Source organism: Mytilus trossulus, chromosome 7 (assembly GCF_036588685.1).
Source record: "Mytilus trossulus isolate FHL-02 chromosome 7, PNRI_Mtr1.1.1.hap1, whole genome shotgun sequence".
Lineage (NCBI taxonomy): Eukaryota > Metazoa > Mollusca > Bivalvia > Mytilida > Mytilidae > Mytilus > Mytilus trossulus.
Window position 1 is genome coordinate 37,063,053 of NC_086379.1, and position 18,756 is coordinate 37,081,808.

Below are 18,756 nucleotides of genomic sequence, written 5' to 3' on the forward strand. Positions count from 1 at the left end.
CAGGTATGTGCAAAATAGACAGAAATTTAACAGCAATCTTTAAATGTGTTGAAGCAACGGCTCTAAAGCAGACAAACTGTTTGCACCTGCCCTAAGTCAAGAATCTGCTGTGCAGTGGTTGTCGTCTGTTTATGTGGTTCCTATTCATTTCTCGTAACTCGTTTGTTATATAGAGTAGACTGTTGGTTTTTCCGATTGAATGGTTTTACAGTAGAATTTTTTTAGGCCCTTTATAGCTTGCTGTTTTGTGTGAGCCTTGGCACAGTGCTGAAGACCATACCTTGACCTATAATAGTTTACTTTTATAAATTGTGACTTTGCTGGAGAGTTATCGCATTGGCACTCATACCACATCTTCCTATATCTAAAGAACATAGCACTATTCCTACATAATACATCAGATTAACTTCGATAATTCAACTAAATGTGGATGCATATATTTACTGTCCATCTCTCATGCAGCCAAGATACCCCTCTCTCAATCATTATTTTTCTAACATGATGTAAGGAGTCAAGAGAAATTTCTATAACCCAGTCAAGCTACAAAAGCTAGAAAAATGCTAATGCCAAACAATAAAATAACTAAAATACAAAAATAACAACAACAAAAAGTATCAAACACTAGTGTAGGACCAAAACATAGAAACAACTTTGCAACAGAATAGTTGATTTATAAAAAACAATTCTGACATTTTAAAATACATTTTTTTTCATAAAAATGTCATCTCTGAACCTTTGAAATTCATCACAATATACATTATGCTTGTGCTGTTAATAGACTATACTATTCAATTAAATAAGTACTTAGCATTTATAGCATTTATCAAATCCTCAGAATGTTAAAAACTAACAGTTTTTTTCATATTTTTACATCTAAATTATACTATTTTGTTGATGATTGTATTGTCAATTAAACACAACATAAATATGTTTGCTGAAATTCATTTAAAGACTTTTTTAGCTCTTTCTTTCGTCCTTTCCCCCTGGTACTGCTATATCCATACTATGTTTTATTTAATGTTATCTGTAGTTTAAGATTTGGAACATATTTGTTTTGTCATACAGAGTTTTCTTAAAGTCATCATCAATATTTAGTTCTAGAGTTATCTCACTGAACACTTCACTCCTGGATATCTGAAAACAGAAATTGTATGTTCCTTATTCCATATAGTTATGTACTAGGTAAATATGAAGTTAGACATGATAAAATCAATTAAAATGACAGAATGAAAATTTAAAGAGGTTGCGTTTTAAAACAAGATTTTAACCCTTCAACATGTTCATGTGCTGGTCCAAAGTTTAAAGCCTACAACATATTCATGTGTGACAGTGTCTGTTTTTCGTCTTTACCCATTAACATGGGCTGTACATGTCCATGTACTAAGTCTTTATCTGACAACATGTACATGAGCATGTCCCAAGTCTTAACCCAGCAACATGTACATAGTCCTGTTCTAAGTCTTAACCCAACATTAAGCACATATGCCTGTCCCAAGTCTTAATCCAACAACATGAGCATGGACCTTTTCTAGGTCTTAACCAAACTTCATGCACATGTGCTTGTCCTAATTCTTCACACAACATTATAAAATTATGTATATGCCTGTTTGGAGTCTTAAACTTCTAACAAGTGTTATACCTGTCTTAAGTCTTATTTGTGCTCATTGTTGAAGGCTGTTCAGTGACCTATAATTGAGATTTTTTGTGTCATTTTGGTCACTTGTGGAGAGTCTCATTGGCAATCATATCACATCTTTTTTTTATATAATAATCTTAATTTTATGTCAATGTGTCTGTCCCAAGTCTTTACCAAACATAATGAACATATGCCGATTCCAAGGTGCAACCTATCTACAACATGTACCTGTCTCAAGTCTTAACCCCTACACAGCTACTTTTGCATAGGTACTATTTCTGTACTAAAAATATGTAGTACTGGAAATTTACTTCTAATATTCAGTACTATTTTGTTACTTTAAAATTATTGTAATATTTAGGTACCTGTATATTACAGTACTTAATTTGTACTTGAAATTTAGGTACTACAGATTTTTGGTTACTACCGTTACATTTTGAGCATTTTGAAAGTTTTTCTATATCAAATCTCTTAAAATTATGATTTTCAAACATGAAATATTGTATTATTTGTGTACCAAAATATTTAGTACAAATGAAGTACTGTAAAATACAATTACCTAAATATTACAATAATTTTAAAGTAAAGGAATAGTACTAAATATTAAAATTAAATTTCCAGTACTACATATTTTTAGTACAGAAATAGTACCTATGCAAAAGTAGCTGTGTATTCCGTGTACATGTACATGTGCCTGTCTATATGGATTAGATAGCAAATAAATTTTAGCGATATTTTAAATATTGTGCATCATTATAAACAGATGAAAAAAGTGTGCCAAAAACACTTCTTTTTTGCATATTGAAATTGTTGAGAATATATAACGGGTCATTTAATGGATTTAATCATAAGTAAATAAATAGCTCTGTGGAAAAACATGTCTGAGGCTACCCTTAGACATATAAAAATAATTATTGCATTGAATATGACTGTTAAAAAAGTTCCATAACTCTAAAATGATACACCAGAAAATTTACAAAATCAAAAGTGAATCTGCATTTAATAATCATAACAACAGCGTTAAGTTTGCAGTAAATTGATCCAAGCACACTAGAGCCAGTGAATGAAATTTTTAAAATGTCTTTTATTTATCTGACAGTCAAAGTCCCATAACCCTGAAATAACATTTCAGAATCTTTTTAAATTGAACCTTTTATTATGTTCACCAATTCAAACATTAGTCTTGATTCCTATCATTATTTTCCCGTCAAAGTGTCTGATTTAGGTGATGTTATTTGACGTTATGTGTGCTTTCTTTGGGCATAAAATCTACAGCAATACGTTGAGGTTAGGGATAATAATTTATTTAGGATAACTTCTTGGCGACTGCTTCAATAACTGTTTTTAAATGCTAAAATTAGTAGATGTCTTTAACCAGGGTTGGATTTTGAATAAAGACAAATATTTAAAAAATGTTAAGCATTCACAATTACTATATCAGTTTAAAGATGCAGGGATCCATTTACTTTAGCCCATTAAATGTTTAAATGATGTAAGAAAGAATATAGTGAAAGAGAATTTCTGGTAATGGAAAAGATATGGATCAAATATATATGTAATGTTTCTAGTATTATATATAGATTTCACAACTGCAACAAGTGTGTTACTATATTTCTCCAACCGAGACAGTTAAATTTTAATATTTAAAGGGCAAGGCTCTCCCGAGCTTTTTAAATAATTAAAATTTAACTGTCGAGAGTGCAGAAATATCATAATATATGAGTTATAGTGCTGGAATCTGTTTCTCTAATGATTTTTATCCTCCTTTTTGAAAGATTTGAAAAAGTTGTGTACTTTTATGTGACGTCATCAGGCATGGTTGCCTTTTTTCATGACGTCACAATAGGAAAATTCAAAAGAAACAAAGAAAATTTAACATCACAATAAAATTTCAACCAATCATTTGCTGAGAACAAATTTTTCACTAGAGATTAGAAATATTTTTCCTGAGAAAATTCCATCCAAACTTAAGTTATGGTACAATATGTGAAAAATGTACTTTAATCTGACAATCAAAGATCATAACTCTGGAAATACAAGCTGAAAAATGATCAAAAGGGATCAGTAATGTAAAGTTTGGAAGAAATCTATCCAGGAATACAGGAGTCAGTGTACAAAATGTGAAAAAAGTGTCTGAAATGTAATGATTAAAGTCCTGCAACTCTTAAGCAAAAGTCAAACATATTCAGAATCAAAGATTTCTTCCATCAACACTAATTTTGTCTTTTTAAATCATGAGAATTTGTTGGAGCAGATTTGAGATGACAAAGTGTTGATGGGTGGACAGAAGGATATTGGTTTTACTGTGAAATGTCCCAGCATATAAAAAGAAGATAAACTTATACAAACCTCACTAAATCCTATACTTTTAAACATTGCCAAACTAGGTTTGTTGTCCATGCCAATTTTTGCTGTAAATCTCTTCATATTAAGTTCTTCTATTCCTGAAAACAGATAAAAGTACAGATAATTATGATAAAAAAAACCATTCTGTTATATTTACTAACTTCACAACTTTTTTGCTTAAATTTCAAAATGGTAACAATTTTTTTTTTAAATTAAATAAATGCTGTTAAAATCACAGAGACAACTTTACAATGGACATTCAGGACCATAGCACATTAAAAAGAAATGAAAAAAACCCTGGTTTGTACAAGCTAGTCATGAGTAGCAAGTTTATGAATCTAAGCTGACAATAAAACAAGAGTGTGTTCATAGTACAAGGATGCCCCAATACACTATCATTTTCTTTGTTCAGTGGACCAAGAAAATGGGATCAAAACTCGAATTTTGCATTAAAATTAGAAAGATCTTATTATAGAGATCATGTGTACAAAGTTTCAAGTTGATTGGACTTCAACTTCATCAAACACTACCTTGTCCATAAGCTTTAACCCAAAACTTTAACCTGAAGTGGGAAAGACTGAAGAATGAACAGTTGAATACACAGACAGATAAACATAATGCTCCTTAGTAGGCAATGTGGTGCATAAAAATGAATGAACAAGAATGTGTTCATAGTACATGGATGCCCTAATAGACTTTCATTTTCTATGTTCAGTGGACCCTGAAATTGGGGTAAAAACTCTAATTTGGCACTACAATTAAAAAGATCATAATATAAGGATCATGTGTACTAAGTTTCAAGTTGATAGGACTTAAAACTTAATTAAAAACCACCTTGCGAAAAACTTTTACCTGACGCAGGACAGACGTTCTGAGGAATGGACAGACATATGGAAGAACAGATGGATGAACAGACTGACAAACAGATGCACAGACCAGAAAACATAATGCCCATAAATGGGTCATAAAAACAAATATTACAGATTGATTGATTGATTGTTGTTTTACACCACATTCAGCACTGTTGTCTATTTTAAGGTGGTCAGTTTTTATTGGTTGAGGAAGCTATAGTTCATGTAACTTTTCATTTTTATAACTTTAAGACCTCCTATCCTGGAGGAAAGGAATGGCTTTCACCGTCAGTCATCAAAAGGCGTTTGGTTTTTTTCTACTGTAAGCATCAAATTGGTTAAATCTTGCTGTGATTCATGAAAATATCCTTATCATGATTCGCCAGAGGTCTCAAACAGTTATCATTACCATTATATTTTTGACCAAAAAAAAGCATATTTCGTCAAAATCAATATATTTCTTATTGTCTAATAGAAAGTCTACATTTTATCGTCATGCACCACAAAATACTATTAACATCATTTGGCAAGTGTCTCACCCTGATTTGTCATACAGGTACCCCCATTATAAGCCTCATACAGGTTGGTTGTTATAAAATTTCTCTCCTCTTTATCTTGTTGTATCCTGCAATTTTGTATTAACATACCATATCTCATCATTGAAAACAAGGCTTCCTTCCCACAACCTTTACCTCTGGCCTTTGGTTCTAAAAAATATATCATAACGTGTTCTATCAAAATATGCAAAAATATGATACTAATGAGATTTCAACCTCTTTTTATCTACAATCATAAAAACATAAATATATGTTATTTAGATTCAATCTTATTTTTTTTTATTGGAAATGTAAAAAACGTGATGACATCAGACAAATAAGCCAAGGCCATACAAAATTCAAAAGATCAATAAATAGGTCATTTAATCAAAACAAATCATTCTGACTAAAAGTATATCAATTTTTTTATATACTTTAATTCTGACTTACAAATCATCAGGTCTTTTTATTAATGCAGTTCAAAATTCAGTGGATTTTAATGGGAGAAAATAAGTTTAAGGGGAGATAACTTTTCATGCAACCATTAATATTGTATGTACCACTGATCATGATTTTGAGGAAAAAACAATACAACATAAAGACTAAAAAAAGGGAAATTTTATTGATAGAATTTGGATTCAAACAACTTTTTTGTATTTTCACATGAAACAAAAAACAATTTCCCATACTTTAAGCCATTCCCAATGTTTTCTCTTAAATAGGAAAGTGGAAAGTTAATACAAGTTTTTATTTTATGATTTCAAAATTTAAAATTTTACTCATATAAAATTTATTAATAGCCATCTAGGCGACAAAAGTGCAAGTGCCTATTGTAGTTTTTATTTATCAGTATTTTTATAAATTGGCTTGCATCCTATATAATATTCATAATAATAATATGGAAATATCACCTGCAATCATAATTTCTATTTCCCCACAGTGTAAATCTTCCTCTTCATTGAAGAAAATATTAACATCACCAATCATTTGGCCTATAAATACAAAATATGGTGCTACTTTTTTTTTTTATAAATCATATTCAGATCTTTTATTCTTTTCCAACAGAAACTTTTCCTAGGTAGTGCATACACATAAACCTTATTGAAAAAAAAAACATGTTGTTAAATTTCATGGTGTAATCACAGAGTTTAGAATTGTATTTTTACAATAAATATGTAATGCATTCAGAGCCTAAATTATTGTCAGATCCTGCACAAGAAAATATGCTCAGTCTCATTTAAATTTGTTATTTATAGGCAGTAATACAGTTAGTACAACAGCATAAAAACAATTGGTAATTTAAAAAGGGCTATTTCCCAGTATCTACTGAAACTTGTAAATCTGAAATTCATTTTTCACAGTACTTTCTCAAGAATGATTTGTTCAAATAAATCTCAACCTGTAATTGGCACTCAACTTAACCCTTTTAAATTATAACAAAGTTTTATATGTCAAAACTAAAGATATTAAAGGGGATATTAATACCAGACTTTTTCAAACTTTTTTTCCAAATAAAACTAATTAAATTTGACTTTAATGTTCAAAAAGAAAATTATAATTGCTTTTTAACATGGACATCCCATCATGGCAAGGACATATAACTAACACCTAATATATGCCCTTGATCATGGTCAATGCTTTTCTTTAAATTTTTTTCATGCTTTTCAAGTGGTTATTTATTGACCAATCATGTATATCCCCCAACGTTTCTTTTTATTCATATGATAAAAATGAATTAAAATGTTTGTATACCTATTTCATCTTGTTCTTCATCAACACCCACAGTTTGTAGAACTATAAAGGTACATTCTGTAAGTAAACAATACAAACAACTAGTTGATATATGTTTTGTTTCAGAATTATTATGAAGTCAAGACTTTAATGTCAATGCTAAAGAGAATAATGAAAGCGGTTAAATGTCAGGCAGCAAATAAAATACATATCATTGAGCATGATGAGAAAATGTTAATGTAGTATGAATATTAACCCTGCTTTGTACTTGACCATAAGCTATGCTAAATTGTTGATGTGCTAATTCCCAAGGCAGCAGCCAGAAGGTAGACATTTCACCAAACCGTGACACATTATTCAGACTTTGAGATGACAAGTCTTTATGCTGCATGCTTATGTTTTTGGTATATATATACTTCTTATGGTCAACAGATTTATAAAAATATAAATATCTCACAAAAAGAAGACATATTCAGCAGTGGTTGTTTGTTGATGTGGTTCACAAGTGTTTTTTGTTTTTTGTTTCTTTTTTTTTTTCATTTAGATTAGACTGTTTGTTTTCCAGTTTGAATGGTTTTACACTAGTAATTTTTTGGGTTCCTTTATAACTTGCTGTTTAGTGTGAGCCAGGGCTCTGTGTTGAAGACTGTACATTGACCTATAATGGTTTACTTTTATAAAATGTTTCTTTGATGAAGAGCTGTCTCATTGGCACTCATACCACATATTTTTATATCTATATATGAATTTTAACTTTTGAAGTGTAAAAGTACGGTAAATGTCTACATTATTCATAACACAATCATATCTTGAAATATACAAAATGGCGAAAACCATTGGTTTTAATTTAGTGCTTACTCTTTTCATCTTCTCTCCAGCTTCTTTGCATATCATATTCCTCTTCCAATGACAATGGTTCTGATGCAGTCAGCTCTTGTAATTCTTCACTTTGCATCCAAGAATGGTACCTATATAAATATCATAATAACATTATACCAATTAAAAAACAAAAATACCTTACAGCTATTTTCCTAATGTATGTTGGTCACAGGTTTGGTTGGCCTTCTTGCTTTGTTTGTAAAAATATTTGTTTAATCATCCAATTACATTATACAAGCTGAATCCCCACCTATCTATTGATGGCAGATGTCAATCTTAATTACAATGCTTGAGCAAACATTTATACAAACACTGCAAAGCAAGGAAGCTAACAGAAACTTAAAACTACATGCATTAGGAATATAGCTGTAATACCCAGCTTAATGTGTAACAAATCCAGTCACAGAGTCAGCATAAATACATGTTATCTCACATGCATACAATATTCTGACTTAGAGAAATCCAGTTGTTGCTCCCAATATTAACTTTAAATGTTTGGAAGAGCATACATGCTACCATGAAACCATTAACAGTATAACAGTGATAAAAACAATTATATAGAAATTAAGAAAAGCAGATAGTGTCATGTTTAAATATTACCAACTCAGCTAGCATAACTGATGCTTAATAATAATTTCATGTAATAAATAAAATTAAAAAAAATTGAAAGCACAAATCAAGTGGTAAATTAAACAATTGCAAGATAAAGACATATAACAAAGTCTTACTTGGGTACATGGAGAGCTTCGTATGGAATAAGTGTGACTTTCTCGCCTTTTATTTTCACATTTTGATTTTTCCTCATGTTGATCCCAAGAGCAGTTGCCTTTCTTAGTAAGTCAAACTATCATTGTCAACATATCCATTTTGGTTTACATATGTTGTGTTAATCTGAAAAATCATTGAAGAATAAAATAGAGTTGTCTTTCTTCCCACAGTTTTCATAACAGATTTTCATCTAGTAGAAAAATAGAATTAATATTGGTAAGGCTTACACCAAATATAGTTGTGTATCCCGCTTCTCTAAATACTTTATTTCTTTCAAGCCCAGCTTTCAACATTTTTATAGTCTATTTTGGTTAATTTCAGATGATACTTCAAAAAAGATCAAAAAGGAGTAGGTCCGGTAAGAGCCCTTTTTGGCTCCAAAATATAGCAGTTCTACAAAATTGTTAAAATGTAAACTTTTAGTTTTTTTATTGGATAGTAGAATGGTTCTGCTACATAAATATTGGCTGTTTTTGACAATACAATGCACATATATTGAGTACTAGCACCATTAAGTCATGCTAAATTACTGAAATCTTCACAATTCCAGCATTTTAGTTAAATTTTAGACAGTTTCCGTGTAAAACGAAAGTGGCCGCATTTGTGTTCATCCAAAACATTGAAATGGAAGTTGTATTTGATGATAATACATAACATATATAAAGATTTAGGATGAACACGGATGCAGCCACTTTCATTTTTGACAAAAACTATCTGAAAAGTGACATTTTTTCGCATATATTTTGGTAGATTTTTCATATTTCAGCTTAAATCGGATCGTTTTTAATGACTAAAAGAGATAAAATCTTTCACAAACAATAATTGAATCAAATGAAATAGACACTTAAGTGTTTAAAAAGTGGGCAAAATCTTTCGTCTGATGAAACTGAAATTTGAGGCCAAAATCGGTCCTTACCGGACCTACTCCTTTATCAGGTTTATATATATACTTGAATCAGTCGATGACATGAATGATACTATCTGGTAAACTTTTGCAAAAATCTGGAAAGTCATTATGCAGAACTTGCTTCCAACAATCACTGAATGATATATTATTTGTCATTACCAAATACAATGTACAAGGAAGTAAGAAATATCCATAGTGGATTTATTATAGTATACATGCATGGATTGGTTCAATAATTTCAAGAATAAGCAAACAAATCTTTTCATTTAATAACAACTTTTGCTTTCTGATTTGGCTGCTTCAGACAACCAAATCATAAAATTGCTCTAGATTCAGAATCTGGAAGGGATTACTTTGCATCATATGACATTAAGCACTGTAAAGTTGGGACCTTGTTATTCAAGCATTATAAAGTCTCTATCACTTCCTTAAGATTTTCTTTGACCTTCAATTTCTAGGTAAATTGTCATCCCAGTGTGAGCTGCTTAGCGATTTTAATCGGTTTACTAACTTATATGCGATATTGATGCATGAACATGTGCCTTTGAGCATAAATATTTTATCTGCTTTGTTCTATAAGTCTTAATGCACAATTATGATTGCATGGTTGTTTTTCTTGTATAGGTTTTATCAGAGAATTCTAAAACACATTATGTTATGATATAAATTGTAATAGTCTTAGATTTTAAATGTTCATCAAAAGGAATTGTAATTATGGTCTTGTAAAATCAAATGGAAATTATATAGTTATACCATAAAATCTAAGACTAACCTATGCACCTAAGAAAGTTTGAATCGGTTTACTAAACTTAATATGCAATATTAATGCAAGAACATGTGCCTTTGAGGTGGGTCTCATTGGGGTCTAAGCCTGACGCGGGATTGCCGATTTTTGTAAGCGTGACACGCGAAAGTCAAATCATTGTGGCGTGAAAACAGGAAATGAGGTCTTGCGGGACCTAAGAAATGACAAAAAAATAAGAATTGCTTACGTACAAAGTGTAACATTGTGTAAGCGGGATACAGGAATCTGACAAAACAGAAAGCAGGATCTGGCATAAATATTTCATCTGCTTTGTTCTATAAGTCTTAATGCACATTTATGATTGCATTGGTTTTTTTTCTTGTAAAGGTTTTATCAGAGACAGCTATAACCATTGAGAACACATTTTGTTATGTTACAAGTTATAAATAATAGTCTTAGATTTCAAGGTTAATCATATGAATTTGACAAATATGGCCTTGTTCATACCACAAAAATCTACTGTAGTAATTAGGACTTACCAGTGTGCATAAAGTTTCAAGGCATGCCTGGGACTAGATCATGTATAGCTGTGGAACCGTAACTCTCATGGTCCTTTTTTATTTATTTTTTATTTTGCGGTGCACAAATAGTCAAAAAATTACATAAGGACCTATAAGAGCTACGGTTCTGCAGCTAGATCATGTATACTGTAAATTCCGAAATTATTGCGTGCATTTATTATTGCGATTTTGTCATTTTACACTTGAATGAGATTTTAATTTTTACAATTTTGAGAAAAGTCATGCTTAATTCAGTTAAAATATTACAAAATGCGAAGTTTTAATTATTGCGTTTACAACTCAGTCGCATTATTCACAATAATAAAAACCTCGCAATAATTTCTGAATTTACAGTAAATGCATTTTAATAGTTGTTTGCATTTTATATTTAATTACACCTTATGTAAGAATCCTGGGTTTTGATTGGTTGATAGCCAGTGTTTTTTTTCACCAATTTACTGTTTTCAAATGAATATCGTTAATTTTTTAACTCCGCCAGGGTATTTGCAAAAGTGATATGACTTTTTTACCCTCTCTGCCGTGGTATTTGCCAAAAATACTCTATCGGACTGGACGCTTGTAACATCATGATCATCAATGCGTTTCTTTACATTAAAATTCGGTGTAATTAATCAGATATATATATAGTATGTTCTTGAGGGGTATTTGCGAAAAATGCCTGTCTTGAGAATGAATTTCCCTCGCCTTAAAAGCTCGCGAATTTTAACATTCTCTCAACTGGTATTTTTCGCAAATACCCCTCCTAAACATGATATATCTGTTTAAAAACAATAAAGGAACCTGTTTTTGAGTGCTTTCTTTTTTCCGGTCTGCAGATATGGCAATGTACAAAACAAATCTTTTTGTAATGCCTTATAATAGGAATATATAAGTGCAGTACTGTAGTTGAAGAGTTGCCCTGTCAGTTTTGATGATACAATTGAAACAATTGAAAGTTTAGGATTCAGAAACAAGCAAATTTGCTTTACAAATCAATCTAGCTCCTATTACACAAATAATACACTTATTGGACAACACTTAAAATGTAAATATTGGCATGATACATGTAGATGTAACAAATATATTTCATTTGAAAAAGGTGAAAAATACAATAGAGAAAAAAAAATAACATGAATAAACATCAATTTTGAAAATGAATACATTTAAAATACCTTTAAGACTTGTTTTCTTTCTACGTTCAGATTTGAGGGGGGCAGGATCTTTATTGAGACTCCTGGATTGTGTGTTTTTAAGCTCAACTTACCATGCTCACGTCAACTTTTGTCTACTTTCATTTTGAATACGAAAGCACAATTGTAAATTTAGTTCGGGTACGGAACAGCAACGAAACAATAACGGATATAGTCCAGTCAAAGATAATAAGATTTACCTCAAACATAATTGCAACAGAAAATGTTTCAGTTCTAATCTATAGCAATATGCCCTTTATATACACAGAAAAAAAGTTCCATAAAATCTAACTTGAGGAACACTCAAAATAAGCATGTTTAATTTCCTACGGAAATTTACATGAGAAGGGGAGATAACTTTTGCGAAAATGAGTTTTTTTTGTCAGTTTTTGGTTGTTTTTCTTGAAATTTATGTAAGGTATGATACTTTGATGGGGTTATAAGTTTGTATTTGACTTAATTTTATAATCTTCTGCTCATGAAATGTACAAAACCGAAGTGTTATGTGTAGGGTTTTTTTCATGCATTTTTATTCAAGAATTGCAAATTTGAAGCTTTGTGACCGTTTGAAAAAATAATGTGAAAATTTGATATTGTTCATATTTGTATATTATATTTTTTCAGCAACTTATTTATCTAAAGAAACTTTAAACCACAAAAAGAAGAATACATGCTTAATTATTTTGATTAAATTTGAGATTCTTTACCTTGACATGTTGAAAAATTTAAAAAATGGTCAACTAATAATTACGAAATCTAGATTATAGATCATTATAGCTTGATAAAAAATATGAAACCACCTTAAGAGTTGTTTGTTATACTCTAAAGACCGCTAAAAAATCCAGAATCAATACATTCTAAGTGATGAATAGAAGCGTAGGAAAGCTGATTGTTTTACATTTGACAAGAGTACATGCTCATCTAGAAACCTTGTGAAACCGTGTGATATTTATACCATTTCGTACCTCATGGAAGATTTTAATGTCTGTCATCTCCAATCATATGGAAGATTTATATACGTATGCAATGAAAGGTTATAGTTTTCCGAAAAGTTATCAAATTTTGTTTCGCCTGTGACAAAATTCTTATTATCTGAGACATAAGGTATAACGAGGCTAACAAAGGTATGGGACAGGCACAAATATGCAGCAGGGATAAACATGTTTTGTGAGATATCAACATTGGCGGATCCAAGGGTGTGGGGGTCCGGGGGTTGGAAACCCCCTTTTTTTGGGCCGATCAATGCATTTGAATGGGGACATGTAGTTAGACCCCCCTTTTTGTCCTGGGTTGGGACCCCCCTTTTTAAAATGGCTGGATCCCCCCTGCTCACCACTGCCTCTACATCTCTATCCAATGTACAATAAACAAACACATGTAGCTATATATATATATATGTTGTAGTTAAAATCACTTCTAAACATCCTGAGTTTGAAGTCAGAATAGGTAACAAAAGAATATAAGCAAAATGACAATGAACATCGTTAAAGGTTGATTGAAAACTGTACGGATAAGTTTTATAGATTTTTTATGTACTTATGATAATGATATTTTGGATTTTTTAAAATTTGTTTTTTGTAAATTGTTTGAAGAATGTTGTGGTTCATTTCTTAACTCTAAGCCAAACGTCAACTATATTTGATGTAAAGTGTACCCCCTCAAAACAACCATTCCAAATTAAACTAATTTTTATAAGTTTTAATTTGCTTGAATCCAATAAATGACCATGGTAAGCGTCTAGATATTCATATATAAAGATAACTATTGTCTTTATAGTCTTTAGTATACTTTAGAGGTAAAATATATACGCATTTAAAAAACAAAACAAAAAATTACATAAAATTTTAAGAAACAATTTCTTTGCAGGTAGAAGAAGCTCTATATAAGCAATAAACAACTTAGAGACCATCTGTTTTAATATCTGAAAACTACAAAATCACTTATTTAACATATATGAGGTGGCTAAAACAGGGAAAATACCATAATGTATGAGGCATAAAGATAATAGTATGTGACTGAATTCAGTCATAGACTTAAATTAAAATTTGTATGTATATATTGTATAGATATTTCTACTGTACAAACCCATGTACTTTATAATGTTAATGAATATTAGTGCCGGTGACTGAATTCAGTTAAGATTTTCGTTATTGTTAACATTACATGTAATATGTATATTTAGAATCAATTGTAATTTTTTTTCTATAATATACTAAAATCTACTTTTGAAAAAAGAAGATGATTCTTGATGTTTGTAAATTGACTGAACTCAGTTAACAGTTTTCTAATGTATTATCAATTCAATATTCAGGAATTAATAAATTAATATGAAAGTTGTAGTGTCAGATGCCTGAATTTAGTCATCACTATGGTATCACAAATGCAGTTTTTATTCAAAAAGATGACTTGGACAAACATATGTTTATCAAAAATAAATACATATGTGAAGTTTGAATAAAACGTAAATTCTCATTTAAATTTGTTTTTAAACCTGCTCAATAAACTGTTTTCTCTGTCTTATTGCATATGTTACTGGTCCTATTTGAACAAAACATAGTATATTCAGCATCAGAGTACACAAAAGGGACCGAAATGTTCAGGTTTTCCTATAGACTAAAAACTGGTGTATTTAAATTTGCAATTTTGTACTTCTTACAAAAAGCTGGAAATACACAAGGATACGTTTTGCATCAACAGGTATTAAAATCTTCTGATATACATGTATGTGGATACACACCAGTTGTCTAAATTTTAAGGAGCTTTTATTAAGCAGATACTTGATAACTCTCCATATTTGACCAATATGCATATTGACAAGCTGAAACAGAAGGTGTTAAAAGTATAAAAGTATTACAGTCAAACTAGAATGGATCCAAGGAAAGATGAGGTGTGTTCAGTGTAAAACAAAATAGTGAAATTTCTACCAAGCGTAGTCAAATTATATTGGGGTATTTTATCAACACTGAAAATTATGAAAAGGAGGAGGAAGTACACTACCCCTCCCCAGTTGCAACCACTGACAATGCTTCTGTTAAGAATTACACTTTATAAATATAATGCATCCGAACATTTTTTCACTGAATTATTTGTTACTATTGTATATCTTTGGAAATGTAGCGACTAAAGCAAACCAAAAATATATCAAAATTTTGAATATTTGGGGCTGAAATATTTATCTTAACGTGTAAGGAAAGTTTATTTATTTTAACCTTAATTGTTTGTGGGGGAGGGGACATGCTGAAGGGGTAAGACCTGGGACACTCACATGAACATGCTGTTGGATTAAGACCTTAGACACTCACATGAACATGCTGTGGGGTGAAGACTAGGGACACTCACATGCACATGCTGTGGGATTCAGACTTGGGACAAGCATATGTCCATATTGTTGGATTAAGACTTGGAACACATACATACATATCTGGTGGGCTTAAAACGAACCATTGTGTTGGGTTTAGAGCCTATACATCAAAATTTTGTGGGAATAATACTTGACACAGTCATGTGACCGTGTTATGTAGGGAAGACTACGTAGATAAACTTGAACTTTTGTGGTATAACTAGTAAGACTCGAGGCATACATATGAACATGTTTTGGAGTTGAAACTTATCGTTTGGTCAAGCACGTGAACATTTTGTTAAGTTAGACTTATGACATGTACATGAACATGTTGAAAGGTTAAGATCTGAGACACCCAGATGAACATGTTGTGGGTGAGGCTTAGGACACGCATATGAAAATGCTGTGGATTAAGAATTAAGACACGCATATGGACATGTTTTGGATATAAGACCTTCGGACAAGCACAAGAACATGTTATGTAAATAAGATTTGTGACACGTACATGTGTACACATGTTGTGGGATTAAGATATGGTATACGCATATGAACCTGCTGTTGGGTTGAGACTTGTCAATAGCTTAGATTTTGACCACGCTCATTAACATATTATGGTTTGAGACTACGGCCCATACCACCAACATGTTGTGGGGTCAAGACTTACGACAAGCACATACACATGTTCATGTTGGAGGGTTAGAATTAGTTCTGATCCAAATATATCTGAACTTAGTTCTGTTATCTCAAATGATGTTAGGTTATGTAAGGCTAGTGGTAGCGTGAATCAGATGTGGATACCATAAAAACAAAAAAGATCTGTATCAAACAATCTAAGACACTTTCATCATGCAAAGTATTAAACATTTGACCTTTCTACACTTTACACAAGTTATCCCTCATTCCAAACTTATAGACAAATTGAATATTTGATCCTGCTTTGTTTCATTAAAAAGAATGACTAACGTAGATAAACCTTCGTCTTAGAAAGGAATACATATACTCGTTTTTGCCAAAAAATCATTGTTGTTCTAACAAACATGTCTCCAAAACTAAAATTATCAAAATTCTTCATTTCTTTCTTGAATGACGACATATATGTTACATATGGAGGACGTGCTTTTCAGCAAAATATCGGCATTCTTCATCTTGTCCACCTGACCCTTTATCCATATGAGGCTGACGTAATGCATGATCTTCTTCGTAAGAAAACAAGAGAAGTTAGCAATATCCCTTTACTTCACTTTCTGCTAAAAAGATAATGTTCTTGTAATTGGTAACCAATAATCTGGGGACTATGTTGAACGCATCTATTCCACAGAACATGAGACAAAGGATACAACAGATAACGTCAAGTCTGCCTCTTATGTTTACTTACATCCATGAATTGACAATGATGGTCGGGTGAAAACAAAAATCATTTTCCGACAAAAGAGATGATTTTATCTTCCCAATTGTTAGTTGCAACATTACAGCAGCGTCTACATACTGAGTATATATCTCCAAGTTGATACGATATTCTAGGGCTTGTATTTCCAATCACAATATACACACTAGGTCCAGTTTAAAGTGTGTTGTTTTTTTCGCCACAAGAAATATTTACACCAAAGAAACCTACAAATGATTTAACATAGTTAATCTCGATGACATTAAAAGAATTAGGAAAACCCAGCCTGTACTATTCGTGCTTAATTTATAAGACATTTATGTCATATGATCTTTTGTAATACATATTTTTGAGATTACGTGAACATTAGATCATTGTTAAAAATCATCATCAATACAAAAATCATAACGTTATTTGGCAACTGAATTGGGAAATATATTTTCAATTGTTCAATACTTAACGTTTGTCACGAATGAATGGCCAAACGCTGAACCCGACTGCATAAAGATGTACAACTTCCGCAATTTAATTCTTTTAAACAATAAATTCTTCTTATATGCAATATAATAAACAGTAAAATATTATTTATGTAAAATTTTGTATCAACTTCTGTAATTAAAGAAGCAACAGTCCTTTATGTATTTAAATTCCTGGCCCACTTATTTCTATATAAGAGCATTATTTTGACACCATAAAGCACATAGTCGTACACATTTTATGAAATGCTTGATGTAACTATGAGAAAATCCGGTCTGTATGCTCTATTAACATTACATCTGATACAAGATGTATACACCATGCTTGGGAATAACATATTTTGGAATCCGGATTCAACAAAAGAATTGTGGTGTCCAGATGAATGTTACACGAAAAATTACAACAAAGATGAAATTGACCAATGTTGTTCGTGTAAATCGTTCCCACAATGGCGACAAACTGATATGTTTTCCAATATATCATACATTCCGTTAGAATTAGAGATATCAGATGTTCAAGGAAAACATTCTTATCTCATAGTGCTAAGAACGCTACCAATATCACATACCGTTTTTGGAGTAACTCATCACAATGGATTTTTGAGGATAATGCCACAAAATATATGTGATTTTGAAATAGTCTTAATAGATTTCACAGGCAACAGATTTACTGAAATAGGTAATATATCTTGTCTTCAACAACTAGATACGTTTATTTTAAAAAGGAACAAGCTTGATTTTTTATCAAATGCTACTTTTGTCGGCCTTACATATCTTCGAGTCGTTGATATTTCAGAAAATATAATCACTTCAATAGAAAACAATTTATTTGGAAGCATTCATGTATTAAATATCAATTTTGGGAGTAATAGTCTTCGAAAGCTGGACGTAACAAACATTTTTATGCCTAACAAAGTTATTTGCGACAATGTATATTCCAATAATAAGCATCACATTGATATAACAAATGAGGAAAATTTTCAGCTTGGCAACGTTTCAAAAATAGCATGTGGAAGTTTTACTGCGAACAATTTATCCTTATCTGACAACCCTATTTCGTATATTTGTAAACACATAGAAATAAAACAAATAGGAAAATATTTCCCTTGTGGAGATTACCGATTTTATGGATCAGCCTATAACTGTGACTGCAATCTCGGTATATTTCTTGGCGTGACTCTTGACGTAGTCCAACGTCTTTATAGAAAACGAGCCGACGAATCAATTTGTAACTCTCCCGAACCTTTGGTTAACATTACTATACAAGATGTATGGGTTAATGAAACGTTCCGAAACATGATGAAGTGCGACGTTATAGATAACTGTACTAAAACAAAGGACTGTCATTGTCAATGCACGATGCAGCCGAGTAAAACAAGGATCATCGTGGATTGCTCGAATCAAAAC

General features: G+C 31.3%; 1 protein-coding gene across 2 annotated transcripts; it reads right to left on the reverse strand.

The window, feature by feature from the left end:
- Nucleotides 1-650: 650 nt before the first annotated feature.
- LOC134726999 (N-acetyltransferase 9-like protein) lies at nt 651-12,289 on the reverse strand. 2 transcript variants are annotated; one of them, XM_063591388.1, is made up of 8 exons: nt 12,224-12,289; nt 8,708-8,870; nt 7,959-8,068; nt 7,122-7,178; nt 6,281-6,361; nt 5,481-5,540; nt 3,986-4,080; nt 651-1,134 (listed from the first exon to the last, which is right to left on the reverse strand). In XM_063591388.1, exons 2-8 carry the CDS (start codon nt 8,782-8,784, stop codon nt 1,021-1,023), a joined length of 594 nt encoding a protein of 197 aa, XP_063447458.1. In that variant the 5' UTR covers nt 8,785-8,870; nt 12,224-12,289; the 3' UTR covers nt 651-1,020. The 2 variants fall into 2 exon arrangements, with proteins under 2 accessions (XP_063447458.1, XP_063447457.1); XM_063591387.1 differs by having other exon boundaries at nt 12,132-12,258.
- Nucleotides 12,290-18,756: the final 6,467 nt, after the last annotated feature.